Genomic DNA, 17497 nt, shown 5'->3' on the forward strand with positions numbered 1-17497 from the left:
GGTGATGGTACATGCTAACTGTTTGGGGATTTCAAGCAACGATCATTGGACCTCCTCCTCCTCCTCCTCCTCCTCCATCATCATCATCATCATCATCATCATCATCACCATCATCATCATCATCATCATCATCATCCACTGAAGGTAAATTATTTATTTCGACTCGTCAAAAAGCATGAACATAAAACTCATTAAGTTAATACTCTTGTTCCCAAACTTATTGCCGGTTATCGTCACATTTCAACAGTTTCGACATGCACCTCCAATTTATGATTATCTAAAAGACAAACCCCGTTTTTTTATTGTTTGATGCTGTATACTTAGTAAGGAATCGTGCACGAGACGGTATCCTATTTCAAACTTATTACCATCAATATCACCTAAATCGTCAAGTTTCCGGCCAATGGCTTTCACGATCTCCGCCGAATTACCCACATGACCGACCGATGTCAGTTTCAAACAGTTACCATGCCCACACGCCGGAAACAACGGATGTTTGGTGGTACGCATGAGTGACAAGTAGGAAACTAGATCCGAAAACAATACATATAGGAGCAGTTTTATCCCTGAGAGCCACGGTGATATTAATTCATACTGATGTGTGCGAAAACTTCAAATGCGTAATAATGGGGATGTATATTATTTTAATACCGGTTTGAAGTTGGAACATGCATATCTTTAATGATTATAACAGAATTTCCCTATGGAATTATCTGTTTCTAAAACACAGCGGTGATGTAATTGGACATCTGTAGATATATGCTACAATTATACAAATGGCTCGGCTCGGCTTCCTGTACCAGAGTTATACATATTCAATATTAACTCATAAACGAGGATTATGTACAAAGGTTTTACAAACATACATTTATTTTGAACTCCTGGAAGAGAAATAAATTACGATACCATGTATGTTGATTTCCTGTTTCAATGTCAAAGATGAAATAAATGACACATCATAATAAGTTTTCGCTCATTTGATTAAGTCAATAAATTGTCTCTTATGATTGGACGGCATTCCTCATTCGGAACTCCTTTGGTATTCTTTTCAATAATGTTTTTCCTAGTTTACCGAAAAGGCCCGAGGTAATCCGATTGAGGCATTCCTGTGCTAAAATCTGTACTGGTGACTTCACGTATACACAATGTCACTTCTATTACAACGTCACTATCGTTAATGACGTTATTGTGTAGGCAACATGCATTATAGATTTTTAATCGGTTAGTATCATGACCTGAAGGTTAACAAATATACGTTTCTACCTCAGTCAGAGAGAATAATTGTATATATGGTCAAAGGAAGAAATGGGTATTGCAGACGACTTTCATTTAACTCACAGCCTGTTTATATAATACTCGAGACAGTCCATCAACCTTTGTCCATGTTTACTTGACCATTGGAAGTTTAAGCATGTCCAGAATATTGACTTCCTCTAGAACCGTTACAGTAATTACAGTCTATCTAACCAGAGTCGGTACATTCCCAGGAAGTATTTCCGATCTTTGGTACAGGTACATTTAATGACCTGATGGACAACAGTTAGGCAGAACAAAACAGGCGTAGTTCGGCAATCATCGGTCAAAATATGTGACTGTTGACACAAATTATTGTACAAACCCCAGCTATATCAGTCAATCATGCTGTGAGTAATTTTCAGATCAGTATATAAATTTACATCACTTATGTAAGGTCCCCTACGGCTGGCTACGTTTCTGAACTCTCAAAGACAGCCAAAAATACACTTCACACATGCATTACACATGTAACGCACATGTGCAACACCTTAAGAAAGATGTTATCAACTCCATTTTGTTGAAAGAGTACACACATAAGGTTACGTATTGTTTTAGCCCCTGATTTTGGATATTGAGTTCAAAGTGTAAACAGATACTATCAGAGATGAGATTCCAACAGAGTGTTGCTCGTCAGCGAAGTTGCACTGTGCTGTATACAATTATGTCCGAGACTATCGAAACTATGCATATCCATCGAGATGGAAAACATTCGGAATTCAAAATTGCTCATAATCGGAACTCCTCGGCTGTGCTTCACATGCACGATGTTGCGTGATGTAGACTGGATTACCTGCCGTAGTTTTTCTACTCTCCGCTAGGCTTCGCTTCGAAAATACAAAATAATATTCATGAGCGCAGCCTAGCGGAAAGAAATGGTACTAAGGCAGGTAATCCAGTCTATGCGTGATGTTGCGTAGTCACATTCGAGGAGTTCCGAGTGAATGGCTCAAAGGTGTTCCGAACGAGTAAATATTATACAAGTCAGATATTTCAGATTAGCTTTAAATGTAGAAAAAAAATCGTGTTTAAAATTATTCCATATTTAGCAATAAATCGATGACAAATTTACCTTCAATAAGATTTATCTTACACTTAGCATGACAGATGCAGAGAGCGTGACATTTAAACTTGAAGCTTTATCCAGAATATTCTGTGTAAAATGCATATCATGGGTCGTTAGAGTTCAAAATAAATTCAATTGAGGAAAGAGCGTTCATTTATTGCCTAAGTATCAGGTATAAGACATTCTAAATGTAAAATTGATGTTCTGTTTCCATTCCTGTTATGACGTGCATATCGATCCGTTTGTATATTATCCAAAATATACTCGTGTAGAATGTAATTAAATTGAAGTAAATTAAGCCTTAATATGACGGAGATAGTTTTCTTATTTAAATAGTCTTAGAGAACGATTTTTAATGTCAATATATATACTGTTATTTACCAGAAACAGTACGCTTTGAACCCGGATGTATTGCAGAAAATTTCCATTTCTTCAAGTGCCCACGATGATCCAAGATTCATGACCGGCTATCGTAAAATTGTAGATACAAAATGTTTGTTGTTTGAAAAACGAATATTTGATAATGAAACGCAATAAGACGCCTTTGTTTTCATACACAACTGCCCTCTGCCAGGAAAGTTCATATCAAGCAAGCATGCAACATTTGTTAAGTTCTATATTTTAAGGACGGGTCTCAGGGTCAAGCCCTGCCCTGGGGGACGTGGCCCTGCCCTAGGGGACGTGGCAATTAAAACGGTTCATTTTACTTCAAACCCGTATTTACACATTGTTCTATCTCAAATTTAACCTGCCATTAACCTTTATCGATGAATAGAGCACCATTAAGATGTACCGTCATCAAGCGAGTGGCGGCACGTCAAAATCAAGTGCCCCCTTCACAAATGTATTAGTTTTTGAGTTATCCCCATTGATTATAAGACTTATTGTTGAAATAAATGCTATTTTTTATATTTTATTTATAGATTTATATATATCAAAATATTTAATTAACAATACAAATATAAAACATACACATAGTTGTGCATGAAATACATCACTGTCATAAGAATCAGACAACAGGCTAAGCCTATAGTCTGAAAATATATGAAGGATAACTTCCTCATGATATTGAAAACTGAAAAACTCACGAATTAAACCAGACTTATCAGAACTTCTTACATTAAAACATAATCTTTGCACATGAACAAATTTTTAGTTCAATTATATCAAATGTTACACAAAGAATGTATGTGATAAACGTGTCGCAACGTTTGTGAAGAAAGTAACTTTTTATGTTAAAGGGGCATTGCTTCGTTCGGACATCAGAAACATGCAGAATTTCGATTGGTGAAATCTATGTCCGAACGATGATTATATGAGTGTTTGTGCCTTCAAATAATGAAATAAACACCGAAATGTACAGGGAAAAGGTGTATTGTAGACAAAAACCGTATGCCTTTGCGGTAATTAGTGATATTTCGGGTCGAATTAAGAATGTCAGGATTTAATACTCGAAGAATTTAGGTTAATTGTGAGAGTAAAACTGCCGTATTAATGTAAAGATTATAATTTTTACTACTTGTAAAAGATGCATGTTTTTCCAGTAAGTTTAATTTTGATGACCTAAACATTTAAAACCTAGGAATGCCCCTTTAAATATTTCCAAACAGATTAATCCTATTGAAGAAAACAGTGCAATTATACATGTAGCTAACTGAACGTCATACTTTTAAAACAAAATCTTCGTCTCAAAATCGACAGAAATTCTAGAATGCTGGTAACGAATTATACCCGACTGTAGCTTTGACAAAATGATTAAAATACAAAATTTGGACACACGCTGAAAACACATAATACATGGACAAATATTACCTTTCAGTTTGATTGCACAAAGAAATAAAATTCCATGTGAGATATCAAATGTTTTCAACATGATGCAAAGCGAATGGCGAACTCGGCAAAACGTCTTTAAAATGTACCCAGACAGACGGACGTCCGGACGTACGTTTGTTTGGTCGTCCGGCCGGTCGCACTAGAAGCGTCCAATCTCTTCAATTCAATTCAATTCTTTATTAATCGTAAACTAATACAGTTTATGAATACAAGATTGCATAAATTAAATTACAATAAATATGTCTAGGGTCAATCATTCAAAATCTAATTTTCTACTAAATAATTTCCTCTTTTGCATGATGAACAAATTTTCCTAAATTACCCAATTCTTTCGTACTACCGGAAAATAGAAATATAAGTAATTTAAAGACGGAGGGATTTATTCGAAAATAGGACTTAATATACTTTTAAGAGGTATTCAGTCTCAATCAAATTATCAAAATACTTAGTTAACTCATTGCATTCAACAAAACACGGATGATTTCCTAATTTACCATAATTTACGAGTGCTGATAACTCATGTTATTTATACATTTTCGGGGCCTAAAATTGCAATCAGGTTTTCGTACGTGGTGTATTTTCAATGTGAAAAAAAACAGAATCAACGCTAAAATATCTGATATATATTAATGTTGTTTTTTTCTGTCACACAGACGTAAAGCAATGATCACACTTACAACCAATTAACCTAAACGTGTCTGGTGATCAACTTTGGTATATTACTCTATATGTACATGGCCAATGACATCGCAGCGCGAAAATATATTTTCATCGTGACTGACAGCTCGAAAATATCCACACCGCGAACAGTTTGAAGGCTTACTAAGCGAAAATTTCAACGCGCGAAAATATCCACTTTTACAGTATTATATTCTCAGCTCACTGTACTCTGTGATGAGGGCTTAACTAATCTATAAAGTCAGAATCTACACAGAAAAATCCCCTCATCATAAAATCAAAAATATTTTAAAGCCTCTGTATGTTTTTGTTTATAGATATAAAACTTTTACTTTCATAACTCACCTTGAATTTATCTTCATTTAATTTCCGTCAAATCTACTCAGTTACGTCAATAACTCATAAGTAAAGTAAGGAATAAACATCTTGAAATAGAAAGTGAAATAATCCTGCGCACGCCGAGTTACATTCCCGGATGGTAAACAGAAAAGCATGGGTTTGTTTTTCAAATACTGAAAAGTTGCACTACCAATTTACGGTCATTCCTCACGCTTAACCTACATATACTTTTGTTCTGACAGACTCAAATCAAATTTCAAATTCATTTTATTCTCTTTTCACATATTGACATGATGTTATAGAGAAAAACATATTTACAATATAATATATACCATTAAAGTAGTGTTCGTAGTTGATACACGGCACTGTTTCACAACAAAACATTTTCATTCTTATCAAGGAGGACAAATCATGTTATTAATTAATCTGATAAAAAAACACATTTTCATTAGTTATTTAACATTAGTCATATTCATTAATTTGTTAAATTTAATAATATTTGGTCTTGACCAATAGTGTTTTTCTATATATAAAATTCTGTAAGTAAGTAAGTAAATTATCATCACCAATTTGTTGACTATTACAATGTGGACATATTCTTTCCTTATACTTAATCAGTTTTCAACAATAAATTTATGATTAGTAGTGCGAAATTTACAAAAAAAAGTGACTCTGTCTTTATCAGGTAAAATATCTAAATAATTTTCCAAATTACAGTTATCCTTAAAAATTCCATAACATATAGCCCTTGATGAATTGTGTACATCACTCTGCCATTTCTGTAAGTACTGGTCATAAAGTCATGTTGAAAGTCATTGATGATGCTTTCATCATCATCATCATCATCATCATCATCACCACCACCACCACCACCACCATCACCACCACCACCACCACCATCATCATCATCATCATCATCATCATCATCACCACCACCACCGCCACCACCACCATCATCATCATCATCATCATCATCATCACCACCACCACCACCACCACCACCATCATCATCATCATCATACTATCATCATCATCATCATCATCATCATCATCATCATCATCATAATATCATCCTACTAATTATCATCATTATCTCATAATCATACAGTCATCATGATCTTATCACCATCAACATTGATTTAACTCAATCCTTTTCTTTGCCATCACGGCAGCAACTATAGTAATCTGATCGATTCAGGGCTTATGATGCGTGGCTTTGATCGCCAGTCCGCCATTCTTCAAAACGAACCAGTTTGCGCATGCGTGTATGACATGGTGTTTCCGCTGCTTATTAACATATAGAGAGTGGAGCACCGCATTAGAGATTCCCCGTAATTAGTGGATAGATTCCCCCTTTTAATTGCAATTATGGATAACTACGGTATTGGTTCTTACAATATTTATATAATCAAATATACATATAATAATATAATACATAAAAATATATCAAATATCATCATCATTTTTTCGGCATAGCCGTATAATTTTCTTTTGGACCCGGATATGACGCGACAGGTGGCGTTACTGGTCAAGATGAAGTATGTGATTGGTCGATGTAGCGGTAAATGCAAAATGCAGGTATACAGTTAAAGACGAAACAAAATCAAGATTGAATGCAAATGGGGGAGGTTACTGGGAGAATTCAGGACATCTCTTTACATAAACCATTTTTCTGGTCGTTTGAAGAGTTTTTGTCAATATTAGTCTGTGGCAGTCTTTGTTGAAGGGCTTTTCATTTCGGATAAATAAAGTGTCTGGCTGTCCTAGGCAGACGGATGGGGTTTGGTAATTAGAATAGATGTTTTATCTTCTAAATGTTTCAGTTTTATCGTTCAATTGTTCTGGTAGCGGGATTCTGATAACAAAAATCACGATAATAGTACATGTGTAAGATTGACAAGGCATTTAATTAAAACTGGCTCGAATTGTGGATAGGAAAAATGATAGGTTTTAATTCGCTTTAATTTTCCATCACTTTAGCAGCCAATGTGCTCCACAAACAAATGTACCGCTTCTTCATATATTCCTTGTCAGTTTAACTCCAAAAATACGACAAAAAGTACATAATTTAGATTAGAAAATTAAATAAAAAATAAACCAGCAAAATCCACTTCAAACTAAGGATATATCCAAATGATGCGTTGCACGCGCGGCTAATGACATACACTTAATGGTGTGTTTGTCTCCGGAAGCGATTAAGCGGTCATTCACCTGATGTCCAGTAATCGCACATACTGTACATGCCGCGTGCTCTTAAAATCATATATCATGCGTCTCACAGCCAACCAACCATCGTTCAAATTTAAAACATTATTTTATTGTTTTATAATATAAACTACAAATTACAACTTTTAACATATAAATAAGACGTTTGAATATATACTCGTGTGGTACATATATGTAAGATACATCTTATAAGCTTTGCAGGATGACAGATTTGTATGATTACAGATTTGTATTATTACAGATTTGTACAATAACATATTTGTATGATTACAGATATGTATGTTAGAGATTTGTATGTGACATATTTGTCTGTGACATATTTGTATGTGACATATTTGTATGTGACATATTTGTCTGTGACATATTTGTATGTCACATATTTGTATGTGACATACTTGTATGTGACATATTTCTATGACTACATATTTGTATTGTAACATACTTGTATGTGACATATTTGTCTGTGACATATTTGTATGTCACATATTTGTATGTGACATACTTGTATGTGACATATTTGTATGACTACATATTTGTATTGTAACATATTGCTTATGACGACAGATTTGTATGATTAAAGAGGATTGCAGATTTGTTTGATTTCAGATTTGTATGATTACATATTTGTACAATAACAGATTTGTATGATTTCAGATTTGTATGATAACAGATTTGTATGATTTCAGATTTGTACAATAACAGATTTGTATGATTACAGATTTGCTAGATTTCAGATTTGTATTGTTACATATTCTTGTTGTAGATTTGTATGATTACAGATTTGTATGATTTCAGATTTGTACAATAACAGATTTGTATGATTTCAGATTTGTATGATTACAGATTTGTATGATTACAGATTTGTATGATTACAGATTTGTATGATTACATATTTGTATGTTAGAGATTTTTATGTTTCAGATTTGTATTGTTACATATTCTTGTTGTAGATTTGTATGATTACAGATTTGTATGATTACAGATTTGTATGATTACAGATTTGTATGATAACAGATTTGTATGATTTCAGATTTGTATGATTTCAGATTTGTATTGTTACATATTCTTGTTGTAGATTTGTATGATTACAGATTTGTATGATTTCAGATTTGTATGATTTCAGATTTGTATGATTTCTGGTCATTACAGTCTTACATTGGAGGACAAGTAAGATTCCTACTTTAAAGTTGCAGGACCAAGTAAAGAGAACAATACAGGATTTCAGTGTAAATCGGTAAATGTATCCGCGAAAATATTTTCATCTCTAAGCATGGTATTATAATACTGAACTAGGCTCAAATAAAAAAAAAATCTCGTATATACAACTCAATAGTTGTAAGTATTATTTCTTCAAATACCCAAAAGGAACACAGACTTTTATAGATCAATTTGTGTGCTATAAAAAGATATAACCGAGTGGTCGGAAAATATAACCGGCTGGTTGGATACTATAACCAGGTGGCCAAATATAACCACATTGTCGGAAACTGTAACTGCATTGTCGGAAAATATAACCGCATTGTCGGAAAATGTAACCGCATTGTCGGAAAATATAACCGCATTGTCGGAAAATATAACGGCATTGTCGGAAAATATAACCGCATTGTCGGAAAATATAACCGCATTGTCAGAAAATATAACCGGATGGTCGGAAAATTTAACATCATTGTCGGAAAATGTAACCGCATTGTCGGGAAATGGAACCGGATGGTCGGAAAATATAACCGCATTGTCGGAAAATATAACCGGATGGTCGGAAAATATAACCGCATTGTCGGAAAATGTAACCGCATTGTCGGAAAATATAACCGCATTGTCGGAAAATATAACCGGGTTGTCGGGAAACATACGGTATTTAATTGTGTTGCTATGTTACAAGTATACAACGCACATGGATGTTTGTTTGTTGAGTGGAGTGATTTAGTAAGTTGACACAACTTGTGTCCAATCCACTTGCTGAAAAAATTTGCGGACAATAAAAACATGTACATGAATGCATGTTTAAAACATATAACAAGTTCTTTTCAAAACTGACCTCCACACGACACTGTCATGGCCAAAATTGACATTTTTTGTAAATATATATATTTGTTTGGTACGAATTCAACTCAATCAGATATTTGTAGCTTGTGCGACAAGACTAGAGGTCGAGTTCACACCAAGGTGAGTCTTGGTGCAAAATAGTCAGAAGATACAAATGAGAAGCCGTGGGGCGAAATTCAATTAAAAACAGCTTAAGGAGAGAAAAAACGGAATGTGTAAATATCGTTCACGTCGGCTCTTAATATTACATGTACCCCAGGTGATTTGCAAGGATCATAGATCGGCTTTGGTGGCTATTACGGTAATTTATCAGATTTTTTTTCTGGCATCACCTTTTGGAAGTGTTAGCCCTTCTTTATATACAGTACGGACACATCCCGATTTCATTTTCGGCGAAGCCGTGAAATATCGCCTTTTTTTCAAAACCTACGTCATACCTGATGATGATGGTGATGAAAGGATGGAAGAATGTGTTGTGACGTGTAATATTGTATTTGTTGTTCATCTAAAATGATTAACGATAAAACAAATAAAAAAAACCTACGTCATACAGCAGCGACAAATTTAAATGAAATGTGATTTTGCGATTTGTTGAAAACAGTCATTTCTAATTGAAGTAAATGGAAGTTGGACGGGCGGGGCAAGGTGAGCGGAGCCATTAGTCCGATTTCTGCCCCCTTCATGCGTATTGAACTTTTGGTTTGGTTTGGTTTTATTTGTTTAACGTCCTATTAACAGCTAAGATCATTTAAGGACGGCCTCCCGTGCGTGCGACATGCATTCGTGTGGTGAGTGCGTATGTGTGTTTTGGGAGAGCTGCGGTATGTTTGTGTTAAGTCTCCTTGTTATAGGCCGGAACTTTTGCCGATTTATAGTGCTACCCACTGAAGCATAACGCCGAAGACACCCAGCAGGACACCCCACCCGGTCACATTATACTGACAACGGGCGAACCAGTCGTCCCGCCCCCAAAGTGCTGAGCGATAAGCATGGGTAGCAACTACCATTTTTAAAGACTCTGGTATGTCTCGGCGAAGGGACAGAACCCAAAGCCTTCCTCACAGGGGCGAACGCTCAAATAAAGGCCAAAAGTGAGGCATTGTCAAGCGAGACATTAGGAAGAGGAAAGTTGTTCAGAAAGAAGAGAAAAGATAAGATCTCAAATTCAGTCGCCTCTTACGATCATGCAGTGGGGGCAGCAGGTACAATTCTTACGCCCTACCTGCAGGTAGGTATGGAACTTGATATAGAACAAGGACGGTAAGAAGGAAACATTACTCTCGATACACTTAGTATGGATGTTTTGAATATCTCTCCCAAATGACATAAACTATTACCAAAACTAGTAACTACACAGCACTTCCTGAGAATGTCAGATAATCTCCAGTTTCTCTTTCCACCTCAATATATAAGGCCTCCCAATATCCATATCAATCCCATTTTGAAATCTTTACTCTTATACATACTGAAAGTATCAACAGTAAAATTCTCCTACTATCCCCATCCCTCAACCTTAACCCCCCCCCCCCCCCCCCCACGATCACCACACACACACACACACACACACACACACACACACACAACACACACACACACACACACACACACACGATCACCACACACACACACACAACACACGATCACCACACACACCTCTCGTATCTATGTAAATATGGCAAAATATATATAGATAAACATGTTTTTTTTTTTAATAACAATAGTTTGTATTCTAAAAAATGGTCATGAAGTGACTATTGTTATGTAAAATATATCTGCATTATGAGAGAAATTGGAAACACATTCCTGACTTATCCTCTTGTCTTTCTAAATGCAAATAAAATATGTTTAAACTGAATTTCTCCCTCTTTCTTAATCGCCCGCAACATTTAACGAGATAAACTTCATATACGACCGCATTCTTCAAGAAGCCAAGTTACAATATTTACATTTGCTCCGCATTTCCTCATTGACAAAATTCTAAGAGGCAGTTGCCACCATACGCCTATAACACCCAGTGCCTCAGGCTATAACACCCAGTGGGTCATGTGACATTAAAAAAGGCGGGTTTTTTTTTTGTTGGTTCAGTTTTTTTTTCAAAGTTGACGGAAATTGTAAGACAATGTAAATATACTTATTGAACAGTGGTTTTAATGTTGTTATAGTCGATATGGCAGCAAGATGTATGTTGGGCAAGCCATTTGCCCACCATACATCCTGCTGCCATATCGACAATAACAACATTAAAACCGCTGTTTATTGCTTAAACAACTGCAGTGTTTGGTTGTTTGTTTGTTTGTTTATTTGTTTGTTTGTTTGTTTGTTTGTTTGTGTTTGTTTGTATGTCTGTTTGTTTGTTTGTTAGCTGGTTTTATAGCCCCGTGAACAGCTAGGGTCATTTTGAGACGTTGTCTCATTGTAGTAGTTGGTGACTACCTCACTGAACAACATACGCGAGGCTCGTCACATGCCATCCAGAGCAATTATGGTCTTGCCCAAGGATAAACACACAACAGCCCAGATCGGCCCGTTTCTCAGCCTTTCGAGAAACACAAACCGACACAGGTAGGAAGCGTCGAACCGCGCACCTCGGATCTTCGCCTGTGTTAAGTGGCCGGCCGCGCTCTATCCGCGGTAATAAAAGGAATCTAATTATAGATATTGTTTATCTTATTCATATGTTTATTTAACAGATAGAAAAGCTAACGACGTACTCGAAACTCCAAAGTATACAATCTTTTTGATCCGGTTTCCGTTAAGTACAGTAATACATATACTTATGTGTTTAGAAATACTACTGTAATTAAAAAGCCTATTACTTGAAATTCCTTAAATTCCAAGACGAATACCAGAGGTATTTCATTTTTATCCAAGGTCTTCCGATACCGTTATACCAATAACCTTTTATAATCCTTCCGGCCTTGACATAAATACTTACGTTCAGCCGCGGTAAATAAAATCTGTTTCCTGTAGACTAGGCTATAGGGGGAATTTAGCTCATTATGTAGTCTCAATGCATTATAGACTTGCACAAGTCCCGTTGTGCTATTGTAGTCACCATGATTGATAAAATGATGTTTGGTATGAAAATCTTGACCTCAAGACGAACCACTTTGTTGAACTGAATGCATGGTTAGATGTGGGACGTAAGATGTCAAGAGTGATCACGTGTCACGCCAATGTCTTGGTCACGTGACGCTGTAGACGGTCGGAACAGTACTCACCTTCAAGTCAAGAATTTAAAGTGGCGACTTAATTTGACATGAAACATAGATTATGTTGAATCTTTGGTGACACGTTTTGGCATTTTGGGAGAATAATTCATGCTAGAAGCAGAAATCTAAATTCTGTCAAGCGAACTTTGGCGGAGCTTGTGTTTGTTTTTTTTATCCATCTATAACTTCTATAACACATCCTCAAAAGAAAAGTAGTAATTTTGAAACCCCACCATACTTACAGAAATTGATATAAGGCCTAGAAAAAAAAATGTTGTGTTTCCCCTTTCCCGACCGACCCTAATTTTAGGCCACCGACCCTAATTGTTTTTGTTTGAAATACTGAAAATCCGGAAATTTTCGTAAATTTAGCCCGTTTTCCGTTTTATTATTATACACACCCAAGTCTTATAAACGCTTGTATATGACGGGCACTGGTTTTAAAGCGTATTGATGACCTCGATGTTCAAAAAACATGGCGGCTTTTTGCACGCCGTCGTCTGTTTTGGCACTGACGATAAAAAAATGTAAACACATGGACGAAAAGCGAATTATGACATCACTGCCGCATACAACGCTATGTGGAGATATATTTTATAGATATCACGAAAAAATTGTAAAAGGTGATTGTGTTATATTGGGGAGGGAGGTTGGACAGTCGACTACCTTTGAGGTTGGACCAGGGCTGTCTGTTGGCGACGTTATGAATTTCAATGTGAAGAGCTTGGAATATCACTGTCGATGCGATGATGAGGTAGAGGAACTTAAACAGAAGATCGAGGACTCATCCAAACAAGCAACACAAAAAACAATCAATGCCTTTGAGCTCTTGATGGCAGGGGGTCGAGATTTCGTTAAAAAGAAGGAACGAAGGTATGTAATGTTAAAACAACAGTACTTAGTGTGCATTTACTATGTCATGTTCCTGCTAGCATAAGGGGAACAGCCCAAACATATGTATACTATCCTGACAGTCAGAAATAATTCAAATATGTTGATATAATATGATACTGAACTATACCATCCTCAGAACATTCATTCTGGAATTTTTGTATTTTGCATAGTTCTGGAGTGAAAGAAGGTCTGAACCAGAAAGATGAATTATTTAATGGACTGGTAGATGAATTCAAAACGAGTAAAGTCGATTTCCCCAAAGCACATGTCAACACTGATGGACCTTATATTGTACAGGTTTGTTTATTTCCCCCCTTTTTTTAATATACTCAATTTTAATACTTGTCTAAGATATCAAATATTTGATGTTAGAATATATATAGTTTAAATGATATCTTTCTTGTGGCAGGATTAAAGGACACATTGAGGTTCGTATTGTCTATTTAAACTCTAGTGGTGTGAATAGTAGTTTAATATGTATATCTATATATTAAACCTGCTATGTGTTTTTAACTCATTGTAATCTCAAAATTGCCTTCAGTTTTGCTTTTAAACTCTGTCTTGAATGCTGCCTTTCCTGTCCCTATATCTAGTGCACATATATAAATCTGACTCGCACTATTCCACAAATGGTATCCAGTGTGTGATGAAGAAGTGCTGCAGCCATAGCCAATACTAGAAGATCTATATTATAAAAACTAAAAACACTAACTTTGCTCTGTGGATATATATCTTGGAATCTTAATCTGTGTCAATATTTCATTTTTTTTTTTTTTAATTTGATCTTTAATACTTTGTCTTGTGGTTATTTTAATTTGCCTTCTTTACATACAGGTTAATTTGTAAAATTAAAATGTTGTACAAAATTAATAAGAATTTGAAAGTTAAACATGCACAAAAATGAATTGTTTACAAAAGTACTGTTAAAATGGTGGATCATTTAAATATATTATAAAAATAAAAATATGCACACAATATTTATTTTTAACATGAGATTGAAAAACATCATACAGGTTATACTGGAGGTTTTGTAAATAATATGTTATATTGTAAATATGTCTTTTGTTGTTGTAGGTACTCTGCAATGCATTATGGTATATCACCAACCACCATGACAGGATCAACAGTGAAAGCAGACGCAAAGGTGTTGTTAGTGTACCAAAGGTCTTTGATAAATATCAGAATTTCAATGACACAAGAAAAAAGAAAATAAAACAAGAAAATCTATCAGCTGATCAATTAGAAAGCCATAGTCAAGCCCTGTATAGCTTGCTGCTGAAACCTGTAACACAGAGCACCCCAGCATGGAAGGAAGTTCATGACAACATTAAAGGTCTTGCTGATTGCCTCTCTTCATACAAAACATATCTTGTCAACAAAGCAAAAGAAATGAACTTTAATCACGAACTTGAACACCCTGTAAGAACAGTGGGGGAAAACACAACAGTGGAGCATAGACAGCCAGGAAGAGAAATTAATGAGAAATATCTAAACCTTGATGCAGAATTAAAGACAAAGGAAGAGGGTTCATTTGTTTTTTTTGATGAAAGTAAACATGTTAAAGTCCCATTTGAAAGTGCCTTGCAACGTTTACGGTTTCTCGAGGACTTACAGTTATCTGTCCCTGTTGATGTCTACAAGTTTTCACCTGGGGGAAGTGCAACATCAACAGTGTGTATTGTAAAGTCAAAGCTACAAAGAAGTGAGAAAGAGATCTTGGTAGATGGGGCAAAATTTGTTATGACAAATAAAGACAGTTTTTGTGAGTTTCACACCAGGTCAATGAAACGCGCTTTCAAGAAGAAGATAAACAACATTGCTCATGTTTCTCCAATGATTTTGAACTTCATCTATAAGGAATTAACTATGGATGCAACAACAGCTGAACATCCTGACACACAAGAAAGGCTACGTCTGATTTCTTTGGGCGAGACTGACCTCATTGCTGATCTACGACATTGCAATCCAGGCAGACCATCGGAAAAGTTTGATACCTTTTTTCAGCACCTAGCCGATTTAGTTGAAGAATCCACAGCAGCAGATGAACGCAGACAAGGAACCTCTCACCTCTCAGAATGGATATCCCTTAGTGATATGATTGAAAAAGCTCGTCAAAGATGTCCAGAAATGACACTGATTCCATCAAAAAGTCTAGTCAGACTGCAATTTGCTCCCAGAAACCCCTACGCTAAATCAGCCTGGAACTTTACATCAAAGATTGATGTGCAGTACAAAATACAGAGGCGTCAGCTAAGGATGAATCACCCCGATCAACATTACTGCAATGCTCTTTTTAAATACATGAAGGAAATGGCAATTGAATTACAGAAAGAGGGAGTCTCTGTTGCCTTATTTAGCTGTGATGACAAGGCAAAGGTGCCGATTGGGGAACAAGGTTTTTCTGTCAGCACTGGAGTGAGAGGAAAGCAAACCATAGCACCGACTTCAACAACCCTAGTTGCGGCTGATCATGATATGACAAAGTCATCATTAACACCTTCAGTTATACTAGAGTGTGACATTCCTGATACAGTTGAAAAGTCATTTGTCAGAGGACAGGTCTCGGTTACCGTAAATGATTCCGTCTTTCAAACCTCAAATCCATTCCGACATGCTGCATCACTTTCAAAGCGTCTCGCTGGAAGGAGTCTTCAAGTTCTACTTAAGTACACTGATGGTGGTGTAGACCACAGGAACACGCTTGAAAGTGTCAAATGTGCCAGTATCTGTTTGTTCAAGGAGCACAACCTTGATCTTCTTGTAGCTGGAAGATGTGCTCCGGGACATAGCTGGAGAAATCCTGCAGAAAGGGTTATGTCCATACTCAATTTAGGTTTGCAGAACTGTGCCTTAGAAAGAGTATCATTAGATGTTGACAGCGAAAGGATGTTGGGTAAATGTGGTAGCATGAAAGAAATACGAGAGATGGCTTCAAAGAAACCGGAACTACGGAATTTGTACACACAATCAGTTGAGCCAGTTCAAGCACTAATCAGCAACAGATTTCGACGGTTAAAATTGAAAGAAAACCCCATTGTAGCATCAGATCCAGTTACAGATGAAGCGATTGATGTATTAAAGCGACACCTGCGAGAGCTTTTTCCTCAGATGGATCTTGATAAGCTTCAGAAAGTACACACCAAGAAAGTTCCTGCATATGTTGCATGGAAGGAAGTACATTGCCAGGAAAGACAGTATAGTTTCCAGATTAGAAAATGTGACAACCCAGCTTGCTGCTTACAGGAAATCCCCAATTCCACTCGTCCAAAATGGCTTCAAGACCCTGTTCTGAGAGATGCTGATCACTACATGACTTACAATGAGATGAAAGGTCTTGAAACTGCAGACTTGATGCCAACGAACACAGTTGATATGAAGAAGTCTACTGTGACCCCAACTACGAAATGTGGATCAGTTCCCAAAAAAAGGCAGCCTAAAACATCTTTCATTTCTGAAAATGAATTGGAGGGAGACTTCTCATTTTCAGCACAGACCGCAAGATCCTCTGTAACTTGTGTCGAGTGCCGCAAGCCACGTGTTGTGTACAGTAAATTAAAGTTCTCTGGCCGACAGGAACTGCAACTTGCGGAACTAATGAGCGAATACATATATACATGTGGATCACCTCTGACACCCCCTGGCCACGGTCTTCATGGCAAAGCATTGGTTAGAATGACCCTCACCTGCGCTAATCCCATCGAAGTACCATTTTACAGTGCATCTCTTGGACGACTCGATTTGTGCTACTATTGTGGTGGTTGTGATGGGGAGGTTGATCAGGAATTAAAGAAACAATATAAAACTGTTCTGCCCGTGTGTCTAGAATGTCTCGAACATGAACAGCCTCCATGTTATCGTCCATACGGAAAAAAATCGAAGAGTGGAAACTCTCAATAAACTGCGTTTATAATGA

General features: G+C 36.3%; 1 protein-coding gene across 2 annotated transcripts; it reads left to right on the plus strand.

Annotated features, from left to right (window-relative positions):
• The first annotated feature begins 12951 nt into the window (after positions 1-12951).
• LOC117315891 lies at positions 12952-17497 on the plus strand. 2 transcript variants are annotated; one of them, XM_033870306.1, is made up of 4 exons: positions 12952-13563; positions 13755-13881; positions 13994-14012; positions 14659-17497. In XM_033870306.1, the coding sequence occupies exons 2-4, from the start codon at positions 13811-13813 to the stop codon at positions 17479-17481; spliced, it is 2913 nt and encodes a 970-aa protein (XP_033726197.1). In that variant the 5' UTR covers positions 12952-13563; positions 13755-13810; the 3' UTR covers positions 17482-17497. The 2 variants fall into 2 exon arrangements, with proteins under 2 accessions (XP_033726197.1, XP_033726196.1); XM_033870305.1 differs by having other exon boundaries at positions 12952-13881.

The sequence above is a fragment of the Pecten maximus genome, chromosome 17 (genome assembly GCF_902652985.1).
Source record: "Pecten maximus chromosome 17, xPecMax1.1, whole genome shotgun sequence".
NCBI classification, from domain to species: Eukaryota; Metazoa; Mollusca; class Bivalvia; order Pectinida; family Pectinidae; genus Pecten; species Pecten maximus.